At 45.4% G+C, this 24974-nt stretch overlaps 6 protein-coding genes and 1 long non-coding RNA gene across 9 annotated transcripts; 3 read left to right on the plus strand and 4 right to left on the minus strand.

Moving 5' to 3' along the window:
- Nucleotides 1-35: 35 nt before the first annotated feature.
- On the minus strand, nucleotides 36-1316 carry LOC9660304. The gene is made up of 2 exons (XM_002969468.2): nucleotides 937-1316; nucleotides 36-844 (listed from the first exon to the last, which is right to left on the minus strand). The coding sequence occupies exons 1-2, from the start codon at nucleotides 1296-1298 to the stop codon at nucleotides 58-60; spliced, it is 1149 nt and encodes a 382-aa protein (XP_002969514.1). The 5' UTR covers nucleotides 1299-1316; the 3' UTR covers nucleotides 36-57.
- Nucleotides 1309-2433, minus strand: LOC9660305 (V-type proton ATPase subunit c''2). The gene is made up of 4 exons (XM_002969469.2): nucleotides 2301-2433; nucleotides 2147-2224; nucleotides 1900-2070; nucleotides 1309-1588 (listed from the first exon to the last, which is right to left on the minus strand). Exons 1-4 carry the CDS (start codon nucleotides 2414-2416, stop codon nucleotides 1420-1422), a joined length of 534 nt encoding a protein of 177 aa, XP_002969515.1. The 5' UTR covers nucleotides 2417-2433; the 3' UTR covers nucleotides 1309-1419.
- A 158-nt stretch (nucleotides 2434-2591) lies between these two features.
- LOC9660306 (CSC1-like protein At1g62320) lies at nucleotides 2592-5637 on the plus strand. 2 transcript variants are annotated; one of them, XM_024674163.1, is made up of 12 exons: nucleotides 2592-2961; nucleotides 3057-3096; nucleotides 3154-3306; nucleotides 3374-3509; nucleotides 3562-3663; nucleotides 3721-3840; nucleotides 3896-3976; nucleotides 4027-4367; nucleotides 4416-4661; nucleotides 4714-5038; nucleotides 5092-5325; nucleotides 5397-5637. In XM_024674163.1, the coding sequence occupies exons 1-12, from the start codon at nucleotides 2829-2831 to the stop codon at nucleotides 5625-5627; spliced, it is 2142 nt and encodes a 713-aa protein (XP_024529931.1). In that variant the 5' UTR covers nucleotides 2592-2828; the 3' UTR covers nucleotides 5628-5637. The 2 variants fall into 2 exon arrangements, with proteins under 2 accessions (XP_024529931.1, XP_024529930.1); XM_024674162.1 differs by having other exon boundaries at nucleotides 2592-3096.
- Nucleotides 5637-8547, minus strand: LOC9659516. The gene is made up of 3 exons (XM_002969470.2): nucleotides 8495-8547; nucleotides 5806-8291; nucleotides 5637-5747 (listed from the first exon to the last, which is right to left on the minus strand). The coding sequence occupies exon 2, from the start codon at nucleotides 8271-8273 to the stop codon at nucleotides 5817-5819; it is 2457 nt and encodes an 818-aa protein (XP_002969516.1). The 5' UTR covers nucleotides 8274-8291; nucleotides 8495-8547; the 3' UTR covers nucleotides 5637-5747; nucleotides 5806-5816.
- Nucleotides 8548-8659: 112 nt separating this feature from the next.
- LOC9660307 lies at nucleotides 8660-11033 on the plus strand. 2 transcript variants are annotated; one of them, XM_024674373.1, is made up of 8 exons: nucleotides 8660-8680; nucleotides 8750-8913; nucleotides 8961-9064; nucleotides 9131-9227; nucleotides 9279-9412; nucleotides 9466-9952; nucleotides 10001-10687; nucleotides 10741-11033. In XM_024674373.1, exons 2-8 carry the CDS (start codon nucleotides 8752-8754, stop codon nucleotides 11008-11010), a joined length of 1941 nt encoding a protein of 646 aa, XP_024530141.1. In that variant the 5' UTR covers nucleotides 8660-8680; nucleotides 8750-8751; the 3' UTR covers nucleotides 11011-11033. The 2 variants fall into 2 exon arrangements, with proteins under 2 accessions (XP_024530141.1, XP_024530140.1); XM_024674372.1 differs by lacking the exon at nucleotides 8660-8680 and having other exon boundaries at nucleotides 8687-8913.
- LOC112346142 lies at nucleotides 10959-11389 on the minus strand. The gene is made up of 3 exons (XR_002992301.1): nucleotides 11275-11389; nucleotides 11116-11228; nucleotides 10959-11054 (listed from the first exon to the last, which is right to left on the minus strand). It is a non-coding gene; the product is annotated as an uncharacterized LOC112346142 (long non-coding RNA).
- On the plus strand, nucleotides 11275-12120 carry LOC9659517 (dolichyl-diphosphooligosaccharide--protein glycosyltransferase subunit DAD1). The gene is made up of 5 exons (XM_002969243.2): nucleotides 11275-11468; nucleotides 11523-11570; nucleotides 11624-11711; nucleotides 11827-11870; nucleotides 11928-12120. Exons 1-5 carry the CDS (start codon nucleotides 11313-11315, stop codon nucleotides 12009-12011), a joined length of 420 nt encoding a protein of 139 aa, XP_002969289.2. The 5' UTR covers nucleotides 11275-11312; the 3' UTR covers nucleotides 12012-12120.
- Nucleotides 12121-24974: the final 12854 nt, after the last annotated feature.

Here is a 24974-nt window from a genome sequence, read left to right on the forward strand (position 1 = left end):
CGAAGCCCTAGAGAACAGGGGAGAGCTTATCTCTGTCGGACAAGCAGCATTTTTCTTTCATTTCACGAGTCCCAGATTGATCATTCCCCAGGCAGTGCTGGGCCATTTCTTCTCCTTGGCATTCATCTCTAGAACTCTTCCCCACGCGATCCAGGCCTCCCACGCGACGCGCTTGTCCCACGCCGTGCCCCACTGCAGCAGCCGCTCCAATCCCAGCGCCGCCTCCACCGCCGCCTCCTCAAACGCGCCCTCCAGGCAGCACAGCTGCGCTAGAACAAGATGGGGCTCGCCAATCCACGGGTTCCTCTCGCAAGCGCCGCGGAGCTTCCCCGCGATCCAATCGAACCCCTGGCGCTTGAGATCCGCGCCCACTGCCTCGAGATACAAATCCCTGGCCGCGATCTGGTCCACCGGGCGAAGAAGCTTGGAGCAGCCGTCGAAGAGGGGCGGGAGCTTCAAAGCTATGGCGGCGGGAGCGTCGCATATTCCGTTATCCTGTTCTTCCTCGTTGAGGAGCCCCTTGAGGAGGAGGCCCATGCGCGAGATCGAGCTCATCCACAGGCCGGGCTGGACGTCGCCAGGCCAGAGCGCCCAGTAGTGATTCCCGCTGAATCGGAGCTCGCCATCGCGATTGTCGAAGAGATTGTCTTGCCAATTGTAGAGCTGATCGCAAAAATCGGCCATGGTGAGCAGCACGAACACGGCCACGATGCGTCTTGGCAGCCTCACGTCCTCGCCATTCCGGATGTTCTTCACGGTGATGAATCCATCGGGAAGTAGCAGCTTGCTTTTCTTGCCCGATCGATCGCTAGCGGCGGCCTCTTGCAGCTGATCGTCAGAAAACCTGGCAAGAACAAAGAAAGAATTGGGGGCAGAGAAAATTTCGATAGGATCGATCGCGATCTCGATCGATGTCGCGAATTTCGAATGGATTACCTGAAGAGGAGCATGTCGTGGATGAGCTCCTGCCGCGGCACGATGCAGAAGAGCTCGACCAGCTGCTCGGCCGGATCGCCGATGAGATCCTTGACGCGGCTGCGATCCACGCCCGGCTCGAAGATCGCGAGATTGACGTAGGAATTGGAGTAGGACGAGTGGAAGAGGCCGCAGCGGCACACATCGTCGGGCGCGCCCCAGAGCTTGAGAATCCTGTAAACCTCGACCAGATGCTGGAAGAATGTGCCGTGCTTGTGAAAGCATTCCGAGGCGCCCGTGGATCTGAGCACCGAGAGCCAGTGGGGGAGCGCCGGATCGATGGCGGCGTACTCCTCGCGCAAGAAGAGCCGCGCCTTCTCCATTGCATGGAAGTGAAAGAATCCGCCATAGCCATTTTATGGGAGAGCATATTTTACACGGCACGTAGAATATGCTTACTACACCGTTTTGATCCACTCAAAAGAAGGAGAACGAACGAAATATTTACGTGGCTTTAGGCCATGTAGCCTGAGCAGACATGATGATCCCAACGATGACGCCGAAGAGACCCAGCGCGCTTCCAAAGATCTCAATCACCAAAATTTTTACAAACAGCGTCGAGTTTTGAGCGTCCGAGAGAGCGCAGCTGCTGCCAATCACTCCAACACAAATCCTGCAAGGAAAACTCGAGATCGTCAGAACTGATCCAAAACTATAAGCTCAAACTCTCGTTCCTTGTCAAGCCCCAGAAAAAGAAGAATTTGCAAGGAAGAGCTACACGAAAGGCAACAAACTTTGAGAACTTACGAAGAGCTCACAGTGAAAGCTTATAACTAAAAGCTCCAACTCTCAAGACCCAGAAGAAAAAAGAGATTTTGCAGGGAATTGAAGAACTGAGCTGTGAAACGCAACTAAAGTGGAGCTCAAACAAAAACTTTCTAGGACAAACTTAGAAACTACGAAAAACTCACTGTGAAAGCTTACCCGCAAACAAGATTTGCAAAGCCGACGATTATTCCAGAGGCAAAGATGGAGTAGCCAGCGCGCATCGACTCCGCTGTGTGCTGGTAGTCTCGAGTGACAGACTCCAGCTTAGTCTGCAAGATGATGGCAACTATAACTCCATAGATTGCAACAGCCTCGCAAAAAATCACACTAAAACATTATGCGTGATTAGCTCTTTGAGCAACCAAAGAACAAGCAAGGAGCGCAGAAAGAAAAAAAGAAATACCTGATGAGATTCTTGGATGTGATTCTTGGAGCTTTGATCGCGGCGCCGATGAGACTGCTCCCGGTCACGTAAATCCCCCTAAAGAATTTCGAAAGATTGGAGAATTTCGATACAACTTGATCTATCCGCTAGAGATTGAAGAGAATTTACACACCAGGATGCGCCGAGCACCGAAACGCCGATGGAAATCGCAATGCCGATCGCGGCGAATGTGTAGGGCGAGATGTAGAGCAAGGCGTGGCGCCACGAGCTGCTGTCTGCGGCCCTCATTGCTGCGAGCCCTAGAACACGGGAATATGCGTGGAATATCTTAGCTGGTTAACGGAAATTATTTTTAACTTGAGATTTAGGGTTTAGGGGCACGTGGCGAAATACCATAGCTCCCGTTTCAACTTCTTGGGGGGAAGAGCTTTTGTGCCTGATCTCTAGGGTTCTTTAGCTTTTCCGCGATGATCAATCGATCCCAGAGGCATTCTCAGCTCGGCCAGCGGAATCTTTCTCTTGCTGGTGGCGCGCTGCGATCTCGTAGTTAGCACGCGTAAGAATCGAGTGCTTTGTAGCTCAGCTCCTGTAGCAACTACCAAGAGTGTGTTCGCGGCAAGGGACGTTCGATCACGAGAAGCGGCAGATCGATCGTGAGCGATGGCGACTCTCCAAGATCTCATGCTCTCGGCTGCGATTAATGGCGGATCCACGATCGTCTTCCTCCTCGTCTTTGCGTTCTTGCGGCTCCAGCCATTCAGCGACAGGGTTTATTATCCCAAATGGTTCATCAAGGGCGTCCGGAAGAGCGAGGATCGACCGATTAAGGCCAGGTTTGTGAACCTCGACCCCAGGGCGTATTTGCATTTCCTAGATTGGATGTGGGAGTCCATTCGGATGCCAGAGCTAGAGCTGATCGATCACGCAGGGCTGGATTCGGCGATTCTCTTGCGAATTTATCTTCTGGGGTATGCTCTTCCTTTCTCTTAGTTTTTGATCGCTCGCTTATGCCCCTTTATTTTCAGCTTAAAGGTTTTTGTGCCATTGCTGGTTTTGTGTTTCCTCATTTTGGTGCCCGTGAATGCCACTGATACGAACTTGCGCAAGTCCTCTGGGAAGCTTTTCTCTGCCGACATTGATAAATTGTCGGTGGCAAATGTGCAAGATAGATCCGACAGGTAAGCCTCGCTCTTTCTTTTTTATTTTCTTGTATTGTTTGATCTTATAAACTTCTACTTCCGTTAGGCTCTGGGCACATATGCTATTGACATATGTGTTTACACTGTGGACGTGTTACGTGCTCCACAACGAGTACAAAACTGTGGCTTTCATGAGACTGAGATTTTTAAAGTCTCAGATGAGTCGACCGGAACAGTTCACGGTCTGTTGTTGGTTTTTGTTTGTTTTTGTGTGATCATCCTATTTCATTTCAGGTTCTTGTTCGGCAAATTCCTGACGATCCCGATGAAACTGTGGGTCTTCATGTCGACCACTTCTTTCGTGTCAACCATTATGAACACTACCTTATGTATCAGGCAGGTGAAGTTTTCTGATCATGCTGTTCTATTTTTCTTACGAAGTTTGAAATGCAGATTGTATATAATGCCAATAAGCTTGCAAAGATTGTTAAGAAGATTGAGGACATTGAAAACAAGCTAAATTATTGTCGTATCATGGAATCAAGAAATCCTTCTTCCAGGCCTCAAATCAAGGTTTTCATCTCCCAATCAAGTAAATCAAACTGCTAATCTAGTACGTCGCTTGCAGAAAGGATTTCTCGGGATCAGAGGAGAGAAGCTTGATGCCATGAAGTTTTACACATCAGAAATAGAGAGACTTGTCGGCGAGGTAAGGCATAATATAATGTAGAACTCGGCCAATGATCGTGACTTGAGCAGGCAGCAACAGAGAAGGAAAGAATTTTCAGCGATGAAAAGGCAAAACTTCCAGTTGCATTCGTTACATTCGACTCGCGTTGGGGAGCTGCTGTCTGTGCTCAGACTCAACAAACGAAAGACCCTACGAAGTGGCTCGCGGAATGGGCGCCTGAGCCTCGGGATGTGTATTGGAGGAATCTCGCTATTCCATACATGGAGCTCTACTTTCGAAAGATCGCCATAACGGCAGCTGTCGTCGTCCTCATTCTCTTCTTTATGATTCCCGTGACGTTCGTGCAGTCACTGGCAAACATAGAAGACATTGAGCGGACTGTCAAGTTCTTAAGACCAGTAATCGAGAGGTAAGTTTTCATAACTTGTGAAACGAAGTTGACGGTTTTTCTTTGCAGGAAGTTTATAAAATCGATACTACAAGGATTTCTCCCGGGTCTAGCGTTGAAAATTTTCCTTCTCATTCTCCCCAGCGTCTTGATGATCTTGTCAAAGGTAGAGGGACATTTATCTCTGTCGAAGCTGGACAGGATGGCAGCAGCCAAGCACTTCTACTTCATGGTCTTCAACGTTTTCTTTGCCAGTGTCTTCACTGGCTCGGCATTGCAGCAGCTCAAGCTTTTCTTGCACAAATCACCCTCCGAGTAAGCAAAAACTTCTTATCTCTAGCACGCTCTCAACGTAAGCGTGTTCCAGCATTCCACAGCTTCTAGGCGATGCCATACCACTCAAGGCCACCTTCTTCATCTCCTACATCATGGTGGACGGCTGGGCGAGCGTGGCCGGAGAGATCCTGAGGCTCAAGCCGCTCCTCTTTTTCCACTTTCGCAACATGATGTTCGTCAAGACGGAGAAAGACAGGGAAAAGGCCATGGCCCCCGGCGGCCTCAGCCTCAACACTGCGCTTCCTCACGTCGGCCTCTACTTCTTGCTCGGCCTCGTCTACGCAGTCATCGCACCGATCATCCTCCCATTCATCGTCACCTTCTTTGGCTTCTCATATCTCGTCTATCGTAACCAGGTTGGATTCTCTTGTTTTCCTCCACTTCTCCTGTAATCCTCGTTGCGTTCCAGGTGATCAACGTGTACCACCCGGAGTACGAGAGCGCTGGCGGCTTCTGGCCCCACATCCACAACCGGGTCGTTGCTTCCATGATTATCATGCAGCTCACGCTACTGGGTCTTCTTTCCACGAAGCGAGCGGCCAGTTCCACTCCATTCCTCGCCGGTTTGCCAGTCTTAACCTTCATATTTCATACGTATACCAAGCGGTGCTTCGAGTCCGCCTTTGTCAAGTTCCCTCTCGAGGTAAGTTCATAGTTTCTTCGACTGTTCTTCCGAGAGTTCTTTCTTCCGAGATACTTAACTCGATGATGCAGGAAGCGAGAGCCAAGGATTTAATCGACCAGGCCAAAGATCCCCACACCGACTTCCGGTCCCTGTTTAGAAACTCGTACACCCATCCCGTGTTGAAAACCGAGGAGGATTTAGAGCAGGGACACCGGGATTGGCAAGAAGGCGACACTCAGCTGGTGCCGACCAAGCGTGGATCGTCGGCACGCCAGTCCAGGGCCCCCAGCGTAAACAACTCCATGACGGGTTTGTTGTGATCCACCTAGTTATCAAACCAAAACAGCGTTGTACATAGAAACGTCAAAACCAGAGAACAAAAATAAAAACAAATGAAAGAAGCAAACGAAACGATGGCGATTCGAGTCGACTCGTGCCTTCTGTAACAACACATGATTAGACCAAAACGAAAACGACATTCAAGTGAAGATAACTTACCGTGCTGCTAGCTAAATCCCGAGCCCGGAAACGGAATAGGCTGGCCGGACGTAGCCGTCAAGACGGTTACCTCCGTAGTACGTGCTGCTGCTGCTGCTGCTGCTGCTACCTTTGTTTCCTTTGCCAACCTCTAGCAGCGACAGTATCTCCGCAAACTCTTTCTCCTCGGGCTCCAGCACCTTCTTCGGAACGGGAGCGTCCTCCGTCGAGAAAATGGAAGTCAGGAGGCGTTCCAGGTCCAGAGAGTCATCAAAAGTCGAGTCCTCCACGCCTGCTGTTTTGTACGCAAATGCCGTAGCATTCACAGGTGTGTGAGTGCTGGCCCAGTGTGTGGCAGTAGCGGCTGGTACTGGAGCTCTGTCCACTGCTTCCTCTTCACGCAACGCTGGGCCTTGAGCTTGCGTAACTGGAGCCAAAGAAACAGGTTCCTCTGTCCCTGCCTGGTCCGGAGCTGGCGCTTCGGAAGCTACTTTCTCAGTGAAAGCTACTTTCGACGGCAACCCGCAGTCGTCTTCATCCTGAGCAGGAAAACATCCCTTGATCTCCACCTTTTTGCCCCTCATAGAAGTATACCGGCTTTTCACCGCCTTGACTGCCGTCTCTGGCTGCTTGAAGAGAACGAATCCAAAGCCTCGCGACTTGACCTTCCCCGAGGTCTCGACGTGGCATATAACAACCGCCTCGTGAACCTCTCCATACTCGTACTCCATCTCGTCTCGGAGATCCTCGGAAGTCACATAAAGTGGCAGGCCCCCGACAAAGACTTTCCTGGCATCCACGAAGCCCTTCTTGTTCGTCGGATTGCTACTCCCTGCTGCTGCGTTTTTACTAGTGCGAGGATGAGCTGGACATCCCGGACTGCCGTCGGAGCGCCCGAACAGTGCAACCAGGCTCTCCCAAGGATGCATTTTCAGCGTCTTCTCGTCAACGTTTAGCAGCGCGTACATCTCGCGAGTCGGAGCAAGGTTGCATGGCTTCATGTTCCGGAGGTTGCAAACGTTCCTGTTTGCTCCATACTTGAGAAGGACCGCTGCGCAGTGTATATGGTTGTTAACCGCAGCATAGTGGAGTGGTGTCTCCTTCGTCGCAGCTATAACGTTGACACCTGATATGTCCTTCTTCAGCATCAGGCAGAGCGCGTCGCAGTGTCCGTGGCCGGCAGCTGTATGAATCGGTGTCGCACCGAGACGGTTTCCGAGCATAGTATTGGCACCCGCATCTAGCAGATTCTGGACGATGTCGAGGTTGACGCGCCGGTCATTTGAAGGTGTTGCTTGTCGGAGTATCCAGTGAAGAGGCGTATTTCCGTCACCATCTTGCTCGTTTACCGGAGCCCCGGAGCTTAGCAGCAATTTCACGACCTTGACGTCATTTCCCCGGCAAGCTCGGATCAAAGGCGCCGAGAAAGAGCTCTGAGGATGCGCCGTGAGTCTCGGATAAAAGAGCAGAACGCACTCCAAAAGCTTTGTAGCGATTGACAAGCTATCCTTCCCCTGTGGAGTATCCTGTCGCTTCTGTAAACTGTAAAAACTCCTAACCGGTAGCGCTGGTGATGCCTGCTTTGGAACTGCTGTGAACTTCTGCTGGTTTTGCTTGGACAAAATCCAAGACTTATCACTCGCGGCCGAGGTCTTCGTCTCGGGTTTCACGGATTTGAGCGACTGTTTTCCGCTATTCCCGCTGCTGGCAATTTTGATCTTGTAGCCGGTTCCGTCCACGTCCACTGGCGAAAAAGGTGTCGGAGGTAGAATGTAGGATAGAAGAAGATCCACAACGGTACCAGGAACTTCCACCTCCGATCTAGGAACAGCATTGGCGACCTGTCCGGCCGTGAGTAGAAGCGAAACCAGCGGCACCACCTTGAGATCCTTGAGCAGCTTGCATGCGATCGAACTTAGCTGGTCTTTGCAAACCGGGACTAGCAGCTGGATTGCGGACAAGTCCTTCTTCCTCACACTGTCCACTAGGTTCGCTGCCGGGGTGCTGACCACATCCTCCTGAGACTCAAGCTTGGAGCTCAGGAGAGCCTCTTCAAGAGGCAACAGCGCCGCCTTGTTCTTGAGGGAAACGCTGGCACCATGCTTAAGAAGAACCTCGATGCACCTGGTGGAATGGTTCCGGCAAGCATGGTGAAGCCCGGATCGTCCCTCGCTGCTGTTGACGGCATCAATGCGGGCCACTGGAAAGGATCTGATGCCAGTAAGCAGGAGCTCGCAACACTCCCAACAGTCGAGCGCGCAAACCAGATGGAAGAGCTTGGTGACTAGAGCGTCGTATGACGCTCGTTTGGTTTCCCCAGAAGCCAGCTTGCCGCTTTCTCGTTTAAGCGCTTCTTCCAGCTTACTTGCATCGTCGTTCTTGACGGCCTCGGTGAAAAACGCGTCCAATCCCTCCTCCAAGCTAATGTCCGACTCATGCGTTGTTAGATGCCGCTTGGATGAAGGCTTGTCCTGGAGACAGTGGAACATATTGATCGGCGCGGTCTCCTGCAAGAATCGAGAGGAGAGCGTTAGATCGACGAAGTGCCGCCTCGATTAGCAAGGAAAGAACTGGCATTTGTAGCAAGCAACCAAGATCACTGGCAAGGAATGAAAGAAAGAAATCGGAAACGGAAGAGCCCGAAATATCCCAGGGCAAGCATCGATTCCGATGGCGCTCGCTGCCTAGACGACGATCTCGATCGACTCACCCCGGAATAGCTAGGATCGATCGGGAAAGCTCGCGATTTTCCCTGGCGCCTTCCTCCTCTCGGAGCGCATTCTTGTGAAACAAAAAATTATGCTAGGTAGAGATATTCCGCTAATACACACCGTTTTCTTAAGGATATGCCGTTAGCAGGATATTCTGTTAGCTCGTGTTGGGGGTCAAAATTAAGGTAATCGCTTTCTCCCATTTAGCTCTAGCCTTGTTCTCGATCGAGGGATTCTTTCCCACGCTTTGCCAGGGATGCTACCCCGGATTACTCCAGAGAAATCGTTCAAGGAGAAGTATGTGTCGCTGTGCGAGGAGATCTTCTCCGGGAGGAGCCCGATCCAATTCGCGCGGGATCGAGGAATCCAGGGCCGCACTGCCCTAACCAGATTCTGGGACGAGCTCCTCTTGCTCAAGGTAGCTCCTAGATCGCCCGCATTGTCTAGAATTTGCATTCTTGTTAGGTGAACCAGGAATTCCTGGCGCAATGCGTCTCGAGCAGGACGGAGGAGGAGCTCCGGCATGGATTAAAGCCGATTATCAACGAAATCTTTGCAGCTTGCGTGACGTGAGTGAGTTGTGAGTTGAGTTCGTCGATCGAGGAGTATAGAAATCTTCTTCTTCTGCTTCACAGGTATCTAAGCGATGAGAATTTTATCCGAGTCGCTCACGCGCTGGAGAGCCTCGCGGTTCTCACCAGAGAGATTTTTCGAAAGCGATTCAGCCAACAGGTGAGCGATTGAGTGAGGAAGATTTCCATCGAGATTTACGTTTCTTCGCAGGGTGTGACCATTACATTGTTGCTTGCTGGCTCGCCAGATAACGCAGACACGTTTTTTCGACGATTGATCTCCAGCGTTGGAACTCTTCTGGCGAGAGACAATGTTCCAGTTCTTGTGAAGTCCCTCGGGCTAAGGTACGTGAACTTTTGTCCTTCTCGAGAGTTTGATCCGAGTGGAATCCTTGCAGGCTGTGCTTGACCATCTTAACAGCCACGGACAACGTAAACTCCAATCCCATCACCAGCTATTTCTTCTCCAACAACATTCTCGACCACCTCGTCTCAACGTTGTCCGTCAAGCTCTCCGCGGATAGAAAACGGCTGGAACTTGATGCGGTGTTGGTGCTCCTGCTGCTGCTTCTGTGGAGAGAAAGCGAGAACGCCTACGTTTCCAGGCTAGCATCTCCGACAGCCCCTCTCCAAGTCCTGCTCAACACAACGGCGTCAATGCTCTCGCAATCGTCAAACTCCGAGAACAACTTACCAGCCTCTTCTCCAAGTTCCGCATGGGAATGGGACAGCATGGTTGGATACATGAGCGGCTTGCTTGGTTTCACGGGCTCGGACTACCATCCCAATGGTGCTGCCAGGGAAAAGGACTGCGATTCCAGGAGCTGTGGTCTTTTGCTGCTCTATGTTCTTGTGTACCATAGTCCAGCTTTCAAGTCCAACCAGGTAAATCTTTCCGTTCGTCTTTGAAGATGACAACATCGTTCGTCGCAGATCTGGCCAGCAGTGACGGATGACCAGGCAGCTATTGTCGGGGGTCAGTCTTTGTGTACGCTCTGGGCTGGCGTCTTCAAGACTTTCATCGGCCTCTGCAGAGACGAGTTCCTGGTTGCAACCATGTCCAGTCCAGAGAAAACTCTACGGGCGAAGCTGGCGCTGACGATACTCCGGTGCATTTTCGAGACCCCTGTAGCGTCTCACTACCTCTGGCACTGTGATGCAGACTTGTCGCTGAGAAAAGGTCCTCCTGGCCAGCTTATCTTCAAGAGCCTATCTTGTGACTTGGTGGAGAAAGCAGCCAATATGTTGGCAGACGCTTCCATTGATCCAGAACTCACGTACCGAGCTGCCGTGTTGGTTCCACTCGCTCTCAAGACTGTGAAGGCCCAAGCCTGGCAGCTCCCATCTTCAAGCTTGAATTCGACGTCACTTTGGCAGGCTCTCGTCGCCTCCTGTGCCAGGTGTGGAAACTCCACCTTTTTTCAGAAGCCAGGAGGAGCTGAGGCAGCAGAACTGGTAGCAGGGATCTTAGAGTGGTGCCTGGTCGTCAGCCAGGACATTTTCGAAGGAACAGAGGAAACGGAGGCACTTCACGCGACAGTGATGTCTAACATCAACGCCCTCGAGCAGCTCTCGGATGTGGCAGCATCATCTGGAAGTCCAGCAAACAAAACTCAGCTGGTAAGTTTGCAGTCGCTGGAAGAAAATCTTACGTTGTGTGATTCTTCTTCCAGGTGAACGTAGCTGCTGTCAAGTATCACTACGAGGTCCAGATCGCTGCTCTCGGTGTTCGCGGCCAACCAAACTTCCAGCAAGCTCTCGCGGGAGTGAAGAAGAAGGGCGTGGCGAATTTGAAGCTCAAGGCAAAACACGCTGGGCCTGGACGTGTGTACATCGAGGGGACTCCCGAAACGCGCCTGTTAAACAGTCTCACAAAACTCATACTCAGTGCTCACAGAAACAAAATGCTTGTAATTCCCAAGCTCGAGAACGAAGCAATTTAGTATCAAACCAAGCGTCCAACAAATTTCGCCTAGCGACCTCCCATCTATGCGATTCCAAACAAACGAAAATTAACGAGAAAATGGGAGAAAAGAAGATCCACTCACTGTGATCACTTCCATCTCTTCCTTGGACAATGGCACCCGCTTTGGTTGAATCGAGGCACTCCCAGCGCCGCTAGAAGCGCCCGTAGGAGTCGGAATTGATGGCGCTTTCCCGCCTGTAAATCCATGATCGAATAAAAAAATGCTGCGAGAAATCTCTACCGGATGCCGCGCGACGATCCGGGAACTTGATCTTTGGAATGCGCTTGAGAATTTGCTGCCCGGCCATCCTTTCTTTCTCGTCAAAAACCCAAATCTTTGCTTTAGGGCTACCAAGAACCCTAGCTATGGACGACGCGCGGGCGCTTGTTACGTCGCTCAGATCCGCGTACACCGCCACTCCGACGAAGCTCAAGGTAGAGATTTTGAGATTGCCATTCCGCGATCTGATCTAACTCCTGGTTTCTTAGCTGATCGATCTCTATGTCGCCTATGCCGTGATCACAGCGATTGTCCAGGTTTGTTGGAATTCTCTCGCGATTGACGGCTGATTCTTTGTTTGCTGCTCCAGACCTTGTTCATGGCTGTGGTTGGATCTTTTCCTTTCAATGCATTTCTCTCGGGGGTTTTGTCCTGCGTAGGAACGGCTGTTCTGGCTGGTATGTCTATAGATCGATCGAGAGTTCTATTTTCCATGCTTTTTTTCTTGGTTGTGTGTTTTTCGACGACAAAACTTCCATTTTTGTTTTTTTGTTTTTGTTTTTGTTTTTCCAGTTTGCTTAAGGATGCAAGTAAACAAAGCCAACAAAGAATTCAAGGTAAGCAAGCAGTGAATTCAACTAGGCTACAAGGATAGTTCTTTCTTTTCTTCTCAGGATCTTCCACCGGAGAGGGCCTTCGCTGATTTCGTCCTGTGCAATCTGGTCCTTCACCTGGTAATCATGAATTTCCTAGGATGAGAGAAACTCTTCCTTCGTGCTCGTTTCTTACAAAGACAACGAAGAACTTTGACGGATTTTTGTCCATGAATTAAACCTTAGAGAGCTCGCACCTCTCACCTCTTGTGGACGTTAGACAGGGACTAGAGCACCACTTCCGGGAAGCTCGCCTAGTTTTCGATCAGATCAAGCAGCTTTATGCTCAGCACGGTGAGATATTCCGATTGATGCCTCGGGAAACATGCCGTGAATGAACTCGACAAGCCAAAGAGGTTTTTTTCCGCCTTGCTCCAGCAAACACTAAGAATCGACGTGGACGATGATGATCACCATCATCATGGATGATTGAGGGTCTCCAGTCAGCTAGGCGAGGTGGACTCCATGACATTGTGCTTAATAAAATCAGAGCTGCTCTCCAGAAGAACCGCTGCATTCCATTCAGGAATTAGAGTAACTCATAGACCTCCAAAAAATATCAATCATGTTTAAATTAAAATGTTTATTTACCACTTATTATATTAAAAATTGATTTTGTATAATCTTTCACCCTTATAGCATGAAACATTTTAATTATATAAAAATAAAAATACAAAACCATAATGTGATATGGGAATAAGTATATTAGTTAAGGTTTAAACTTTTATTTATATATAAAAATAGATAGACCAAATTCAATTCTAATCTATATGCTATAATATTATAATTAATGTATTAGGGGTAATATCATCATCGTCATTCCAAACACATTGTACTCCACAGGTGGATGATGATGAGAATTGTAGCGCTGTTGTTATCACACTTGTACGTAACTTAAGTGTTCAGCAAACTTTATTTAGACAAGTGGAAAAATGTTTATCAAATATTGATCCCACGACATAGCATCGGCAGCTCGTGACAATCGCAAAGGTAAACCCAACTTCGTTGGTAATATTGGATTATAACCATATAGGAGTTTATAACTAACAAAACTTTGCACCCCTGTGACATATGCATATTGAAGAAACGGCAAATAACTATCATAATTCGAATGCTGAAAGTTCACATACTTCGCAATCATCTCTTTGAACGTCTGAATGAACCGTTCCACTAGTCTATATGATTGTGGATGATAAGCATTTGTGAAAGTGTGGCGTATCCCCAACCAAGACATCACAACATGAAATACCTTAACCATAAATGCGGGACCATTATCCGAAAGAATCCGCTCTGGACAAAAATGCTGAAACACCACTTGATTAAGGAGGAAGTATCAAACAGCAGTTGCAGGCATGCTAGCAAGAGCACCAACTTCCACCCAGCGAGTCAAGTAGTTAGAAGCAATGATAACATACTCATTGTCAGCAGTCGATTGTGGAAAAGGTCCTATAAGGTCAAATGCCACCAACTCAAACAGATGGGAAACTACAATTGACTCCAACTGTCCTTTCGTAGCACGAGGGGGAGTATTACAAGCTTGACACCAAATACAACTACACACATACCGAATAATATCATGTCACATCTCCGGCCAATAAAAAGACCTACGTAGCTTCTTGATTACACAACAATGTCCCATATGCCCACCTAAAACAAGAGAATCATGATAAGCATGGAGAAACCGCGAAATAAAGACAGAAGGCACCACCAGTCATAAATGATCATCAGGATCTGTCCCCACAAAATTAAAAAAAGGCCGTGTTCAAAGTGATATTGAGAATGTAAATGCTGGAAAGGCAAGTCATTAGCAAATGATGCAAGATTTTCAAACCCATCTCGAATCCTTCAAATCCACGAATCAATCTTTTGAGCTTTATGAAACTCATCAAGACAAGGTAGATCTTGCTCTGCACCTTGTGGACACTAAACGTCAAGTACAGCAACCGCTGACAGCACAAAATCCTCATCTAGAAAATCCACAAATGCTGGAATAATAGACTCGTAAAAAACATGAGACGAAAGTGGAGAAGGAAGAGGAGTTCGAGAAAGGGCATTAGCATCATCCATAGAACTCCTTGGGCAATGAACAACATCAAAACCATATATCTTGCCAGTACCTAGAAGCAAGATCTAGCTTAGTGAACCAATAACTTTGCCCCAGACGATCCAAAAGATTAGCAGTGTAAGGAAGAGGGTGCACATTTGGGATTGTCACTTCGTTTAATGGACGATAGTCAATGCAGAAATGAATACTCCCATCAGATTTTGTCACAAGATGAAATTCACATGCCTAAGGACTTCGCAACTTCCGAATAACACCCTTCTCCAACATCTTTTTGACGTTTGCATGTAAAATCTTGATTTCTTTGGGTGACTGATGACAAATAGGAACTTTGATTGGACGAACATCCCCAATTAGAATCAGATGATGTGTGGCAATTTTGGCCCCAGACGATAGGTCAAATTCAAAGAGGTCAAAATACTCCTTCATGAGCTGGTTAACCGCCGCAACATAAAGATTGGATCGGAAAAGGGAAGAGCAAAACAAGACAGAAACATAGGAGGAAATAGTGGGAGGACAAAAGTAATGGAAGCAGAGATAAAAAAAGAGGGACGAAGAAGTACGAAAGTGAGAGGAATGAAGGAAATATAAGGAAATATGAAACAAAGGGGAGAGACCTCAAAGTCACATTTGGCATGATTGTGCTACAATCAATCCATACCAAAGATGAAGTCAAAAGCTTGACTCAGCACCACCCACAATGACTACAACCCAAGCTCGAGATTGCCTATACGCACAACCAGATTTGCCTCATCCCGTGCACATGCTTATGTACGGCCGTTGCCATAAAGAATGAAAATTGGCTCCGCCACATGATGTAAGTGTAGACAGCAACGTGTGGCAACAAGTCGAGCAATAGAAGATAAACTTGAACCTGTATCAACCAACACAGAGAGAATAATAGGAGACCTCTTGTTATAAAAATGAGCTTGGAAAGTAAACACTGGATGAACTGGTGCCAAGTGAACCCCTTGATGATACTCTCGAAAGAAAAATAGAGGGGTCACTGACTTATTCGTGTAAGGTCCCTTCATTATTCGCGTGACTCTTCTTTTCCCAAATGCATCTCGGCGTCCAAACCTTCCACTACAGCAACACCAATATGATGTTGTTGACACCAAGGTTTCCACCCAGAAAATGAAGGTTGCCAATCCGGAAAACGCCGACAACATTGATAAGTGTGACCAACTTCATCATATACCCAACAACGAACGTCACAGCCATGACCATGTCCTCGGCCTTGTCCTTGGACTTGAGCAGCAATAGCATCAACCTCCATTAGAGCAGGACCATCGCCCAGAGGAAGTGGAGAGGAAGGACGTGCAGCAAGAAGTGAAAGAGACGACGTTTCATAATGTTGTGCCAAGCAAAGAGCATCATCAAAGGTGGTTGGAGCAAGTGCATGGACAAGTCCAACAAGATTTTAACGAAATGCTAGCCACAAAATTCCTAGCTTGATCCGTTCTGACATATTTGGCTCCACATGAAATAAGAGGCTTTGGAAATGAACACTAAATTGCATCACTGACTCAAATGGCCCTTAACGAAGATGATGCAATTGTTAAAAGACATCATCACAATAATTGGTATGTTCGAATGCGCATTTGAAGATGTCTAAGAGAACACTTCAATCCCCACGAGTGGCTGCGCTCAAACCATTGTACCACTACAGCACCATCCTTTGGAGACACATGGGAAACTCACGCAAACATCGAGCATCATCCCAAAAATAATATGTGGCAATCACCATGAAATGATCAAACTAATAGTACACATCATCCCCAGGATTCCCACGAAAGAACTCACATACATATATATATATATACATGCATCAGTTAGCTAAGGAATCTTGATAAACTAATTGTAACTCCGTGTGTAGCTACCAAACCTTTAACCTCCCTTAAAGTCATAATTTTGAATTGAAATAAAGAACTTTAAGAGCTATTATAATCCATAAAGCACCATTACCACAAATAATATTTTATCTTTAAGTCTTCCTGTTGATAATATTTTGAGATTACTATTAATTCAGACTCACAACCATAAACAAAACTTACCCTTACATCTTCCCTTCAATCAAAATTTTAAACCTATATTAACTCAAATTTACAACTATCATCCTCATCTAGCACCACATATAAGAGGTTAAAATCACTCCATTCATCCTCAATATCCTTTTTATTCCCTTGAAAAACCAAAACCACAATCAACATCAATTACCTAAGGAATTTCGATATATTAATTGCAACTCCATCCGTAATTGCCAATGCTCTAACCAACCTTAAAGTTATAATTTTGAACCAAAACAAAAGACTTTGAAAGCCACTACAGTCCATAAAACACCATTACCATAAATAATATATCCCATCTTTAAGTCTTTCTATCGACAATCCTCTAAGACCATTATTAACTCAAACTTATGACCATAAATAAAACCTACCTTTGCATCTTCTTTTTGGTTAAAATTTGATACCTATATTAATTTAGACTTACAACCATCATCATCATCCAACACCATATATAAGAGGTCAAAATCACTCCATTTGTCCTTAATATTCTTTATTCCCTCGAGAAAGAAAAACATTTTAAAGTATTAGCTCCATTCAAACTTATTGTGCTTGTCTTCATTCCACTATTTATATTCAGCCTCATTCCATTATTGCATTTGTTCAACTTTATTATATTGGGGCAAAATGTTCCCTTTGGACTTACTATACTCATCCTCATTCCAGAATCCATGTCATTCGTTCTCCACTATTATATTTGTTCGTTCTGACTCCATCATTGGAGCCAGACTCTTGTCCATCCCCTTTAGCCCCTCCTCTGAAGAAAAAAAACGTTTGAAGCTTTAGAGTAAAAAAGACAAAGTGAGAAAAATTGAGGAAGAAAAATTATGGAAAAACAAAAAGTGAATAAAGAAGCATTATAATAGGATGTTTCAGTAGCTGTCAATGCATAAATATTGAAAAAAAATAAAAACATATACTCAAAGATTGGAAAATATAAGACTTCTTGTTATAAAATACTTTGGCCATCATAATATAAGCAAAAGATTCACATTGCTCAACCTTCTTAATTGACAACTCAACACTTTAGATAGGAAAATTAATAAAAACGTCTACACTCTCAAAAGAACACATAAATTCCTTAGTATCAATGGTAAAATAAAAACTTTCACAAACACTCACAAGTGGGGATATACACTTAATCTAAAATCTTGGCAGAAGTGATTGTAACACATATAGTTTTCACCCTTTACCCTATCCTAATTTACTATAAAATAACCACAAAATAGAACATAACCTTGGACATGTAAACCAAGGGCAATGGAGTGAAACTTGAGCTTTAAGGCTGAAGGAAGATGCAAAGCTAAATTTCCAAGTATATTGTCAAGATCCTCAACAAGATCAAGACTGGAAAATGCAAAAGACAAAGAAAAAAGCTAGTGGAAACAAAGAAAAGGCTTTAGACTGGCATTGATTTAGATTGTGGAAAAATGGAACAAAGATAACCTATATATACTATAGGTTGATGAAGCTCCACCACTCTTGGATCGAGGACGGCCTAAATATAGCTGAGGTCGAGGAGGTGCCACATCATTATCAGGAATGTGGCTCGAGACTCAGGAATTGTACAGGAAATCAGAGAGTCAGGAATAGGGAAGTGTCTCGAGAGTCAGGAATGTGGTCTGCAAGTCAGGAATCCAGCGAGGGTCAGGAATGTGGCAAGAATTGGGGGATTCTTGACAGCACCCCCTCCTTAAGAACGAGTGGAACAAGGATGTGAACGAGAACGAAGAGGAGGATGAGATGAGCGGTGAGGGATGGGAGATGGAGAAAAAGAATGAGGATTGGGACGAGAAGGATAGCAGCGGTGCTGAACAAGGTTAGGAGAATGAATTAGGTTGTCTGCACGTTCCCAAGTGCATTCCTCAGGTCCGTAACCTTTCCAATCGACCAGATAGTAAGTTTAGACTGTGAAATCTTGGAATCAAAGATGTCCTGAACCTCGTACTCAAACCCATCCTTGAGCTGCACTAGTGGAGGTGGAGGAATGACCTGATTTGGAATAGGACTGGGAATATAAGGCTTAAGGAGAGAGGAGTTTAAAACAGGGTGAATTTGATATGAGGAGGGAAGTGCAAGGTGATAAGTGATAGGATTAATGATGGCAGTGATAGGGAAAGGACCGTGAAATTAAGTTTTGGACAGGGCCTGGTGGTGGAGATATTTCGCTTGAGGAGCCAGACTTTATCCCCGATATTGTAAGGGGGACAATCCTGACGATGGACATTTGCAAATGTTTTGTGAGATTCCTGAGCATGATGGAGGTGGAAGGAGATGGAGTTGTGGATTTCTTAGAGGTTGGAGACAAATGCCTCAGAGCGGGGATTTGAACGAGACGATTTAGATGGAGAAGGAAGTGAGAGATTGAATCGGGGATTTCAGCCAAAGTTTGCAAAGAAGGGGGAAATTCGAAAAAAGGAGTGAACAAAGTTGTTATAGGAGAACTCAGCAAGGGAAAGGATATCGAACCAATTATCTTGATGATAGTTGATGAAGCACCTCAAGAATTGTTCCAACGTCTGAATCGTTTGCTCGGACTGTCCATCAGTTTAAGGATGATACGCCGAAGAGAGGTTGGCCTTCACTCCAAACAGCTACAAAAACTGTTACTAGAAATGAGAGGTGAACTGAGGCCCCCGATCCGAAACCACATCTGTAGGAATCCCATGAAGTCGGAAAATTTCCCTAAATACCAATTTTGCCATGTCCTTGCCCGAAAACTCCTTGGTACCTGGCAAGAAGTGTGCCATCTTTGTGAAGCGATCCACCACGACTAAAATGCTGTTGAAGCCTCCAGAACTCGGAAGATCACTTAAGAAATCCATGGAGATGGATTCCCAAGGACCTAAAGGGACCAGGAGGGAACGAAGCAAACCTGAAGGAAGGTGGCGAAGTACCTTATTTTGGGAGCAAGTGTCACAGGAGGTAACAAAAGCTTTGATGTAGTCGTCCATGTGAGGCCACCAAAAGTCCCATGCAACTAGCTCATAGGTTTTCGCAATGCCAAAGTCATCAGCAGTCGGGCTATCATGGCACGCCATCAGGACCAACCTTCGAGCATCACCTTCAGGAACGTAAAGCTACTCCCTACGGTACAATAAGCCATCTAAGAACTCGAACTCGTCAAATCACCGGCAATCGGGAGTCACTGGGTGTCCAGCTTGAAGATGGGGAAAAATGTCACTAGCGAGATCATCGGATTGAAGATCATTTCTGATCGCATCCATCAAGGAGGAGTCCTGAAGGGCCAGGGAAATTGCCATAACTTGAAGCTGATCAGGATCAAGGATAACTTGATCCTGTTGATCGAAGGCAGAATTACCAGGCCTGAGATTTAGATAGGAGCGCCTTGAAAGAGCATTAGGAAGGCCTTGAAACTTTCCAAATCTGTATTTGATAACAAAGTCAAACCGACTCAAGAATTGTGCCCACCTTGCTTGACGAAGGCTCAAAACTCGGGAAGTGGCAAAGTACTCGAGATTTTTGTGATTCGTCTAGATTGTTGTTTGATAGCCCGCCCCCTCCAAGAAATGGCGCCACTCTCCAAAGGAATCCACGATGGCAAGGAGCTCCTTGTCGTGGATTTCATAATAGATCTCCGCAAGCTGGAATTTCCGAGAATGGAAAGTGACCGGATGAAATTCTTGATCCGCTCCGAGTTGAGACAGCACAGCACCGATGGCAAAGTCGGAGGTGTCAGCCTCAATGAAGAAAGGTTGTGAGGAATCAGCATGGATCAAGACGGGAGCAGAACTGAAGGATGCCTTGAGTGTGTCGAAGGCTTGTTGGGTAGCAGCAGACCAAGAGAAGGGAACATCTTTGCAAGTGAGATGTGTGAGAAGAAGGACAATATTAGAGTAGTGATCAATGAATTTGCGGTAGAAGTTGGCGAAACCAAGGAAAACCTAAACGTCTGACATTGATTGTGGAGGCTCCCATTCGAGAGTAGTCTTGACTTTGGCAGGATCCATCGTGATACCCTTAGGAGTGACAATGTACCCAAGGAACTCCATAGACTGCTGATCGAAGGAACATTTCTCAAGCTTCGCATATAGGCCGTGTTCTCGCAGCTTCACCTGCACCTTGTGTACATGTTTGTCGTGCTCCTCCTGAGTTTTTGAGTAGATGAGGATGTCATCGAGGTAGATGATCACCATCTGATCAAGAAACTCCTGAAAGACGTCGTTCGCCATGTGTTGGAAAACTGCTGGAGCATTTGTCAAGCCAAATGGCATAACAGTGTACTCAAAGTGGCCATAGCGGGTTCAGAATGCAGTCTTCCATTCATCACCAAGCTGGATCCGGATCAGGTTGTATGCTCCACAGAGGTCGATCTTGGTGAAGAAGCGGGCACCACCGAGGCGTTCCAATAGGCCTGAGATCAGGGGCAGCGGATAACGGTTCCGAACAATCACCTTGTTCAAACCTCGGTAGTCAATGACTAGCTGCAAACTCCCATCCTTCTTCTTGACAAAGAAGATAGGCGCTCCAGCCGGGGACTGTGAATGCTAAATGTACCCCGAGGCAAGGTTCTCATCCACGTACTCTTTGAGGGCCTTAAGCTCGGACGGGGATAACCCGTAGATAGGCCCTCACAGAGGTGATGCTCCTTCCTGTAAATCAATGGGACAGTTATAAGGCTGATGAACAGGTAGTACACTAGCTTTTTTCTTGTCAAACACATCCCCAAAATCATGATACTTCTTAGGAAGACTGACAGGAGAAACATGCAAAGCAAAAAGGGAAATAGGTTCTTCATGAAGGAGTTCTTTCATAGTGATTGTGGAGATAGGAGGAGGCGTATGACTAAATGGAATGATGAGACGAGGATACTATCCAGTGTAAGATGGAAGAGAGGAAAAAGAAGAGGGTGAAAACTTCGTAGAGTCAGGAATAGAACCCCGATTTGAGTTTAGGGAACTTTTTCCTAATTCGGACTCGATAAATAGCATGGGAAGCCGTGGGAGATGGTGATGTGGGAGAGATGAGCTGTAATTCCTTCCAACAGATCTGAGGCTGATGTAGTTGGAACCAAGAAAGATCGAGCACCACAGAGGAGGACTTGCTGTTGATGATGTTGAAGGCGATATCGGTGATGGTGGACCCGATGTGTACTCGAATGGGCAACGTTTCCCTAAGTCCAGAAGATGAAGACACAAAATGCCCGCCGATGCCTTCAACCCTCAGATCCCGTATGGTAGGAGAAAGAGGAACATGATGTCGAGTAGCAAAGTCCATGTCCATGAAGTAGGAAGTTGCACCCGAGTCTAGTAGCACCAGAGCCTTGAGTCCTGATTGTCCGGTGAAAGAAAGGAGACATGGGACGCAGAAGTTGCGGGAATTGATGGTGGCTTTGATGAAAGGTGGTGAAGAGCTTAATAAAGAAGAAAAGTGATTTTTATTCAAGGAGTCCAAACAAACAGCTCCTACTCTGTTTGGATAGGTCGTTTCCCAACTACAACAGAGGTGGACTTTTAGGCAGAGTGAACTCGAGTAGTCGGGGAGGCTTCTTGGGACACATAGCTGCTTTGTGATTAGGATCAGCATAGTAGAGGCAAAGATTATGAGATATTCGATGTTGCTTCTCAGGAGGACTCAACTTCCCTCTAATGAGTCGGGGAGTACCAGAAATATCCATTGGAACTGGAGCAATAGGTTTAGGAGTATGCCCCGAAGACTCAAGATGGGATTCCTGAGTCTGGGACGGAAAAACAGTGGCGTGGCGACTTTCTTAACGACGTTCAAAGAGACAATTGTCACATTGAACAGCTTTGTTGATGGCGTCCGACAAGTCCTTGGGATCCTCCATGGTGAGCAACAAATCCTTGACACCGTTGTTGAGGCCGAAACGAAATTGGTCAATCAGGGCTTGCTCATCCCACTGAGTGTCCAAGGCAAGGAGTTGGAACTCTGCAGCGTAGATCGAGGCAGGACGAGACCCCTAAGAGAGACGTCTCATCTTTGTGGTAGTAGCCCGAACCCAATCCGTCTCGCCAAAACATGCTTCGAGCTTCTCTTTGAACAATTGAAGATCCATCAGCTCCGGAACCACGACCCCTTTTATGCTCTTCTCCAAAAGAGGAGAAAACCATGACAAAGTTGCACCTTCGAGCAATGTCCCAATCGTGTCGATTTGAGACTCGGGAGTGGGGTACTGCTGATGTTGAAGTGCGAAGATCAGCTCCATCTGGTTCAGGAATCTGCGAAGCTCCGAACGCTTGCCTGAAAATTTTGCCGGGAAACTCAACTTCGGTTTAGGAACTTTGCTGGATCCTTGAGCCGAAAGTGAAGCAAGCTCCTACTGCATGCGAAGAAGGGTCGCCTTCAGCTCGGTATTCTCAGACTGGATTTTTGCATGGACTTCGGCAAAGAAATCAGGATGGCTTGGAGACTCCATCGGCAAGAAGAAAGAAAAAGGGGGAAAAAAGGCAAAGGTAGTCAAACAATCAAAACAAGCTAAAGCAAAAAACAGAAAAACGCAATCTGAATCAAACTGTCAAGACCCCCAACCAGGTCAAGACTGGAAAATGCAAAAGACAAAGAGAAAAGCTAATGGAAACAAAGAAAAAGCCTTAGACTGGTGTTAATTCAAATTGTGGAGAAATGGAACAAGGCTAACCTATATATATTATAGATTGATGAAGCTCCACCACTCTTGGATCAAGGACGGCCTAAATATAGCTGAGGTCGAGGAGGCACCACATCATCATCAGGAATGTGGCTCAAGACTCAGGAATCATACAGGAAATCAGAGAGTCAGGAATATGGAGGTGTCTCGAGAGTTAGGAATAGGGAAGTGTCTTGAGAGTCAGGAATGTGGTTTGCAGGTCAGGAATCCGGCGAGGGTCAGGAATGTGGCAAGAATTAAGGCATTCCTAACATATATAGCTAGAGAGTGAAGTGATTGGAACATGAAATAACTTTTGAGCATTGAACCCAATGAGCAAAGGTACAAAAGCATGGAGTGACATTAAAACAATCTTAAAGCATTCAGCATCCAACACCAAAACCAACACGTAAAACTAAGTCAAACAGAGTCTGGCATTATTCTAACATACTAATGTCCTAATGCAAAGATATAGGTACTTCACTAGCTAATATAGTATAGAGCTTAAGCTAGCCAGATGCAAAATAAAGACAGACACACAAGTGGGGAGCTAAATTATATCTTATGTTGGTTGGCCATGCCCGATATACCCACTATCCTTATTACATATTTGGATATATGGCCAATATAGATGTTAAGTTCAATTAATTAACACTTGAACAAGAAGGATTAATAAAGGGTTCAACAATACTGATCTTTTACTGTTATGGTAATAAAGAAACAATGTTTTAAAGGGCCAACAAGTAACTTTTGAGATACTTGCAATCACATTTGCAATAGTGACTCAACCCTTAGAACAAGAAAATATTCAATATTAGAATTGATCAAAGACTCTACTAACAAAACAAAAGCAAGACTCTCAACTTCACACACATTCTCAACATCTAGAGTTGAATGAAAAGGACAAAAAACACTAGAATAAGAATGAGAATCATAAAAGTTATAAATGATCAATATGCTAAAAGAAGGAAACATTGCAAATAAAGAGTAAACACTAGGAAGTAGCTTAGGCTGAAAAATAATAAAATATTGGGAAAGAGCAAAAGGTAAAAAGAGAGGTAATATATATATATATATATATAGATATATATATATATATATATATATATATATATATATATATATATATATATATATATATATATATATATATATATATATATATATATAATAGCAATTAAAAAAATAGACCATTATAATGTATATGGTTTTCATCCTTTACCTTATAGTGGTTTACCATAGAATAACCATTAAGTAAAAGCTTAACCCTTCACATGCTATATGCCACATATCATATGTCCAAGGGTAATGGAGAGGAACATGAGTTCCAAGGCCTTGAGCCACTAAACAAAGGGATGGAGCCAAACTCCTAAACATGGAGTTAGAATGCAAAGCAAGTGGAGTATAAATGACTCTTGAGCATACAACCTAAAGAGTGTAAGGACAGGAGCATGAAATGACCTAGAACAATCCTAGAGCTTTTAGCATGCCAATGCCAAAGCTAACTTGCAAAATGGAGCCAATCAACTATGCTCAACCTACTCATTATTCCTACTATATCCCCCAAAGCAATTGTCCCTCTCCTCCCCCTCTTCCAAGAACCTTTGCCACATCATCTCATTGTTGTCCCCCAATTCCACTTAACCTAACTAGTCAATTAGGGCCACAGTAACCCATTACATCTGTAGCAATTACTCCCCCTTTAGAATTCACACAAAAGGTTGATTTAAATACCTATAATTTATTCTAGCCAAAATCCCATAAATTTATTGAGATTGTGAGCCAAATCATCTCCTTGTTGTCCCCCCATCCCGCTTAACCTAACTTGTCAAGTCCCAAGTATAGGGGCTATAGTATATTTACAGACCTTACAGTAACTTTATTTTTTAAGTTTAAAAAACAACAAAAGAATATATTCTATCAACAATTGACTCTCAAACCAGTTATGCAATAGTAATTGTTTCTTCATCAGATTTTATATTTAAACACTTTCTTATTAGATTTAGTAGTGTTTGACAAGTTTTAATTAGAAATTAAAAAGTTTTTATATACTTTTTGTATTTGGTGTGATTGCTTTTTTTTAACAAGTTAGTATAGTGATATAATTTTTATTTAAAAAACAGATAAATATAATTCCTTAAAACTTTTTAAATTCTAGAAGTTATAAATTGCTATAATCATAGAACTACTCATGTAAAACAATGAAACTTTCTTTAATTATTTATACTATACATGCTCAATTACTAAATTATATGGATAAATAATTTAATATAGTTTTATTTTATTTAATGTAATGCATTAGGAACATAAAATGCTAGCATCCATTTACACAA

The sequence above is a fragment of the Selaginella moellendorffii genome, unplaced genomic scaffold (assembly GCF_000143415.4).
Source record: "Selaginella moellendorffii unplaced genomic scaffold, v1.0 SELMOscaffold_12, whole genome shotgun sequence".
NCBI classification, from domain to species: domain Eukaryota; kingdom Viridiplantae; phylum Streptophyta; class Lycopodiopsida; order Selaginellales; family Selaginellaceae; genus Selaginella; species Selaginella moellendorffii.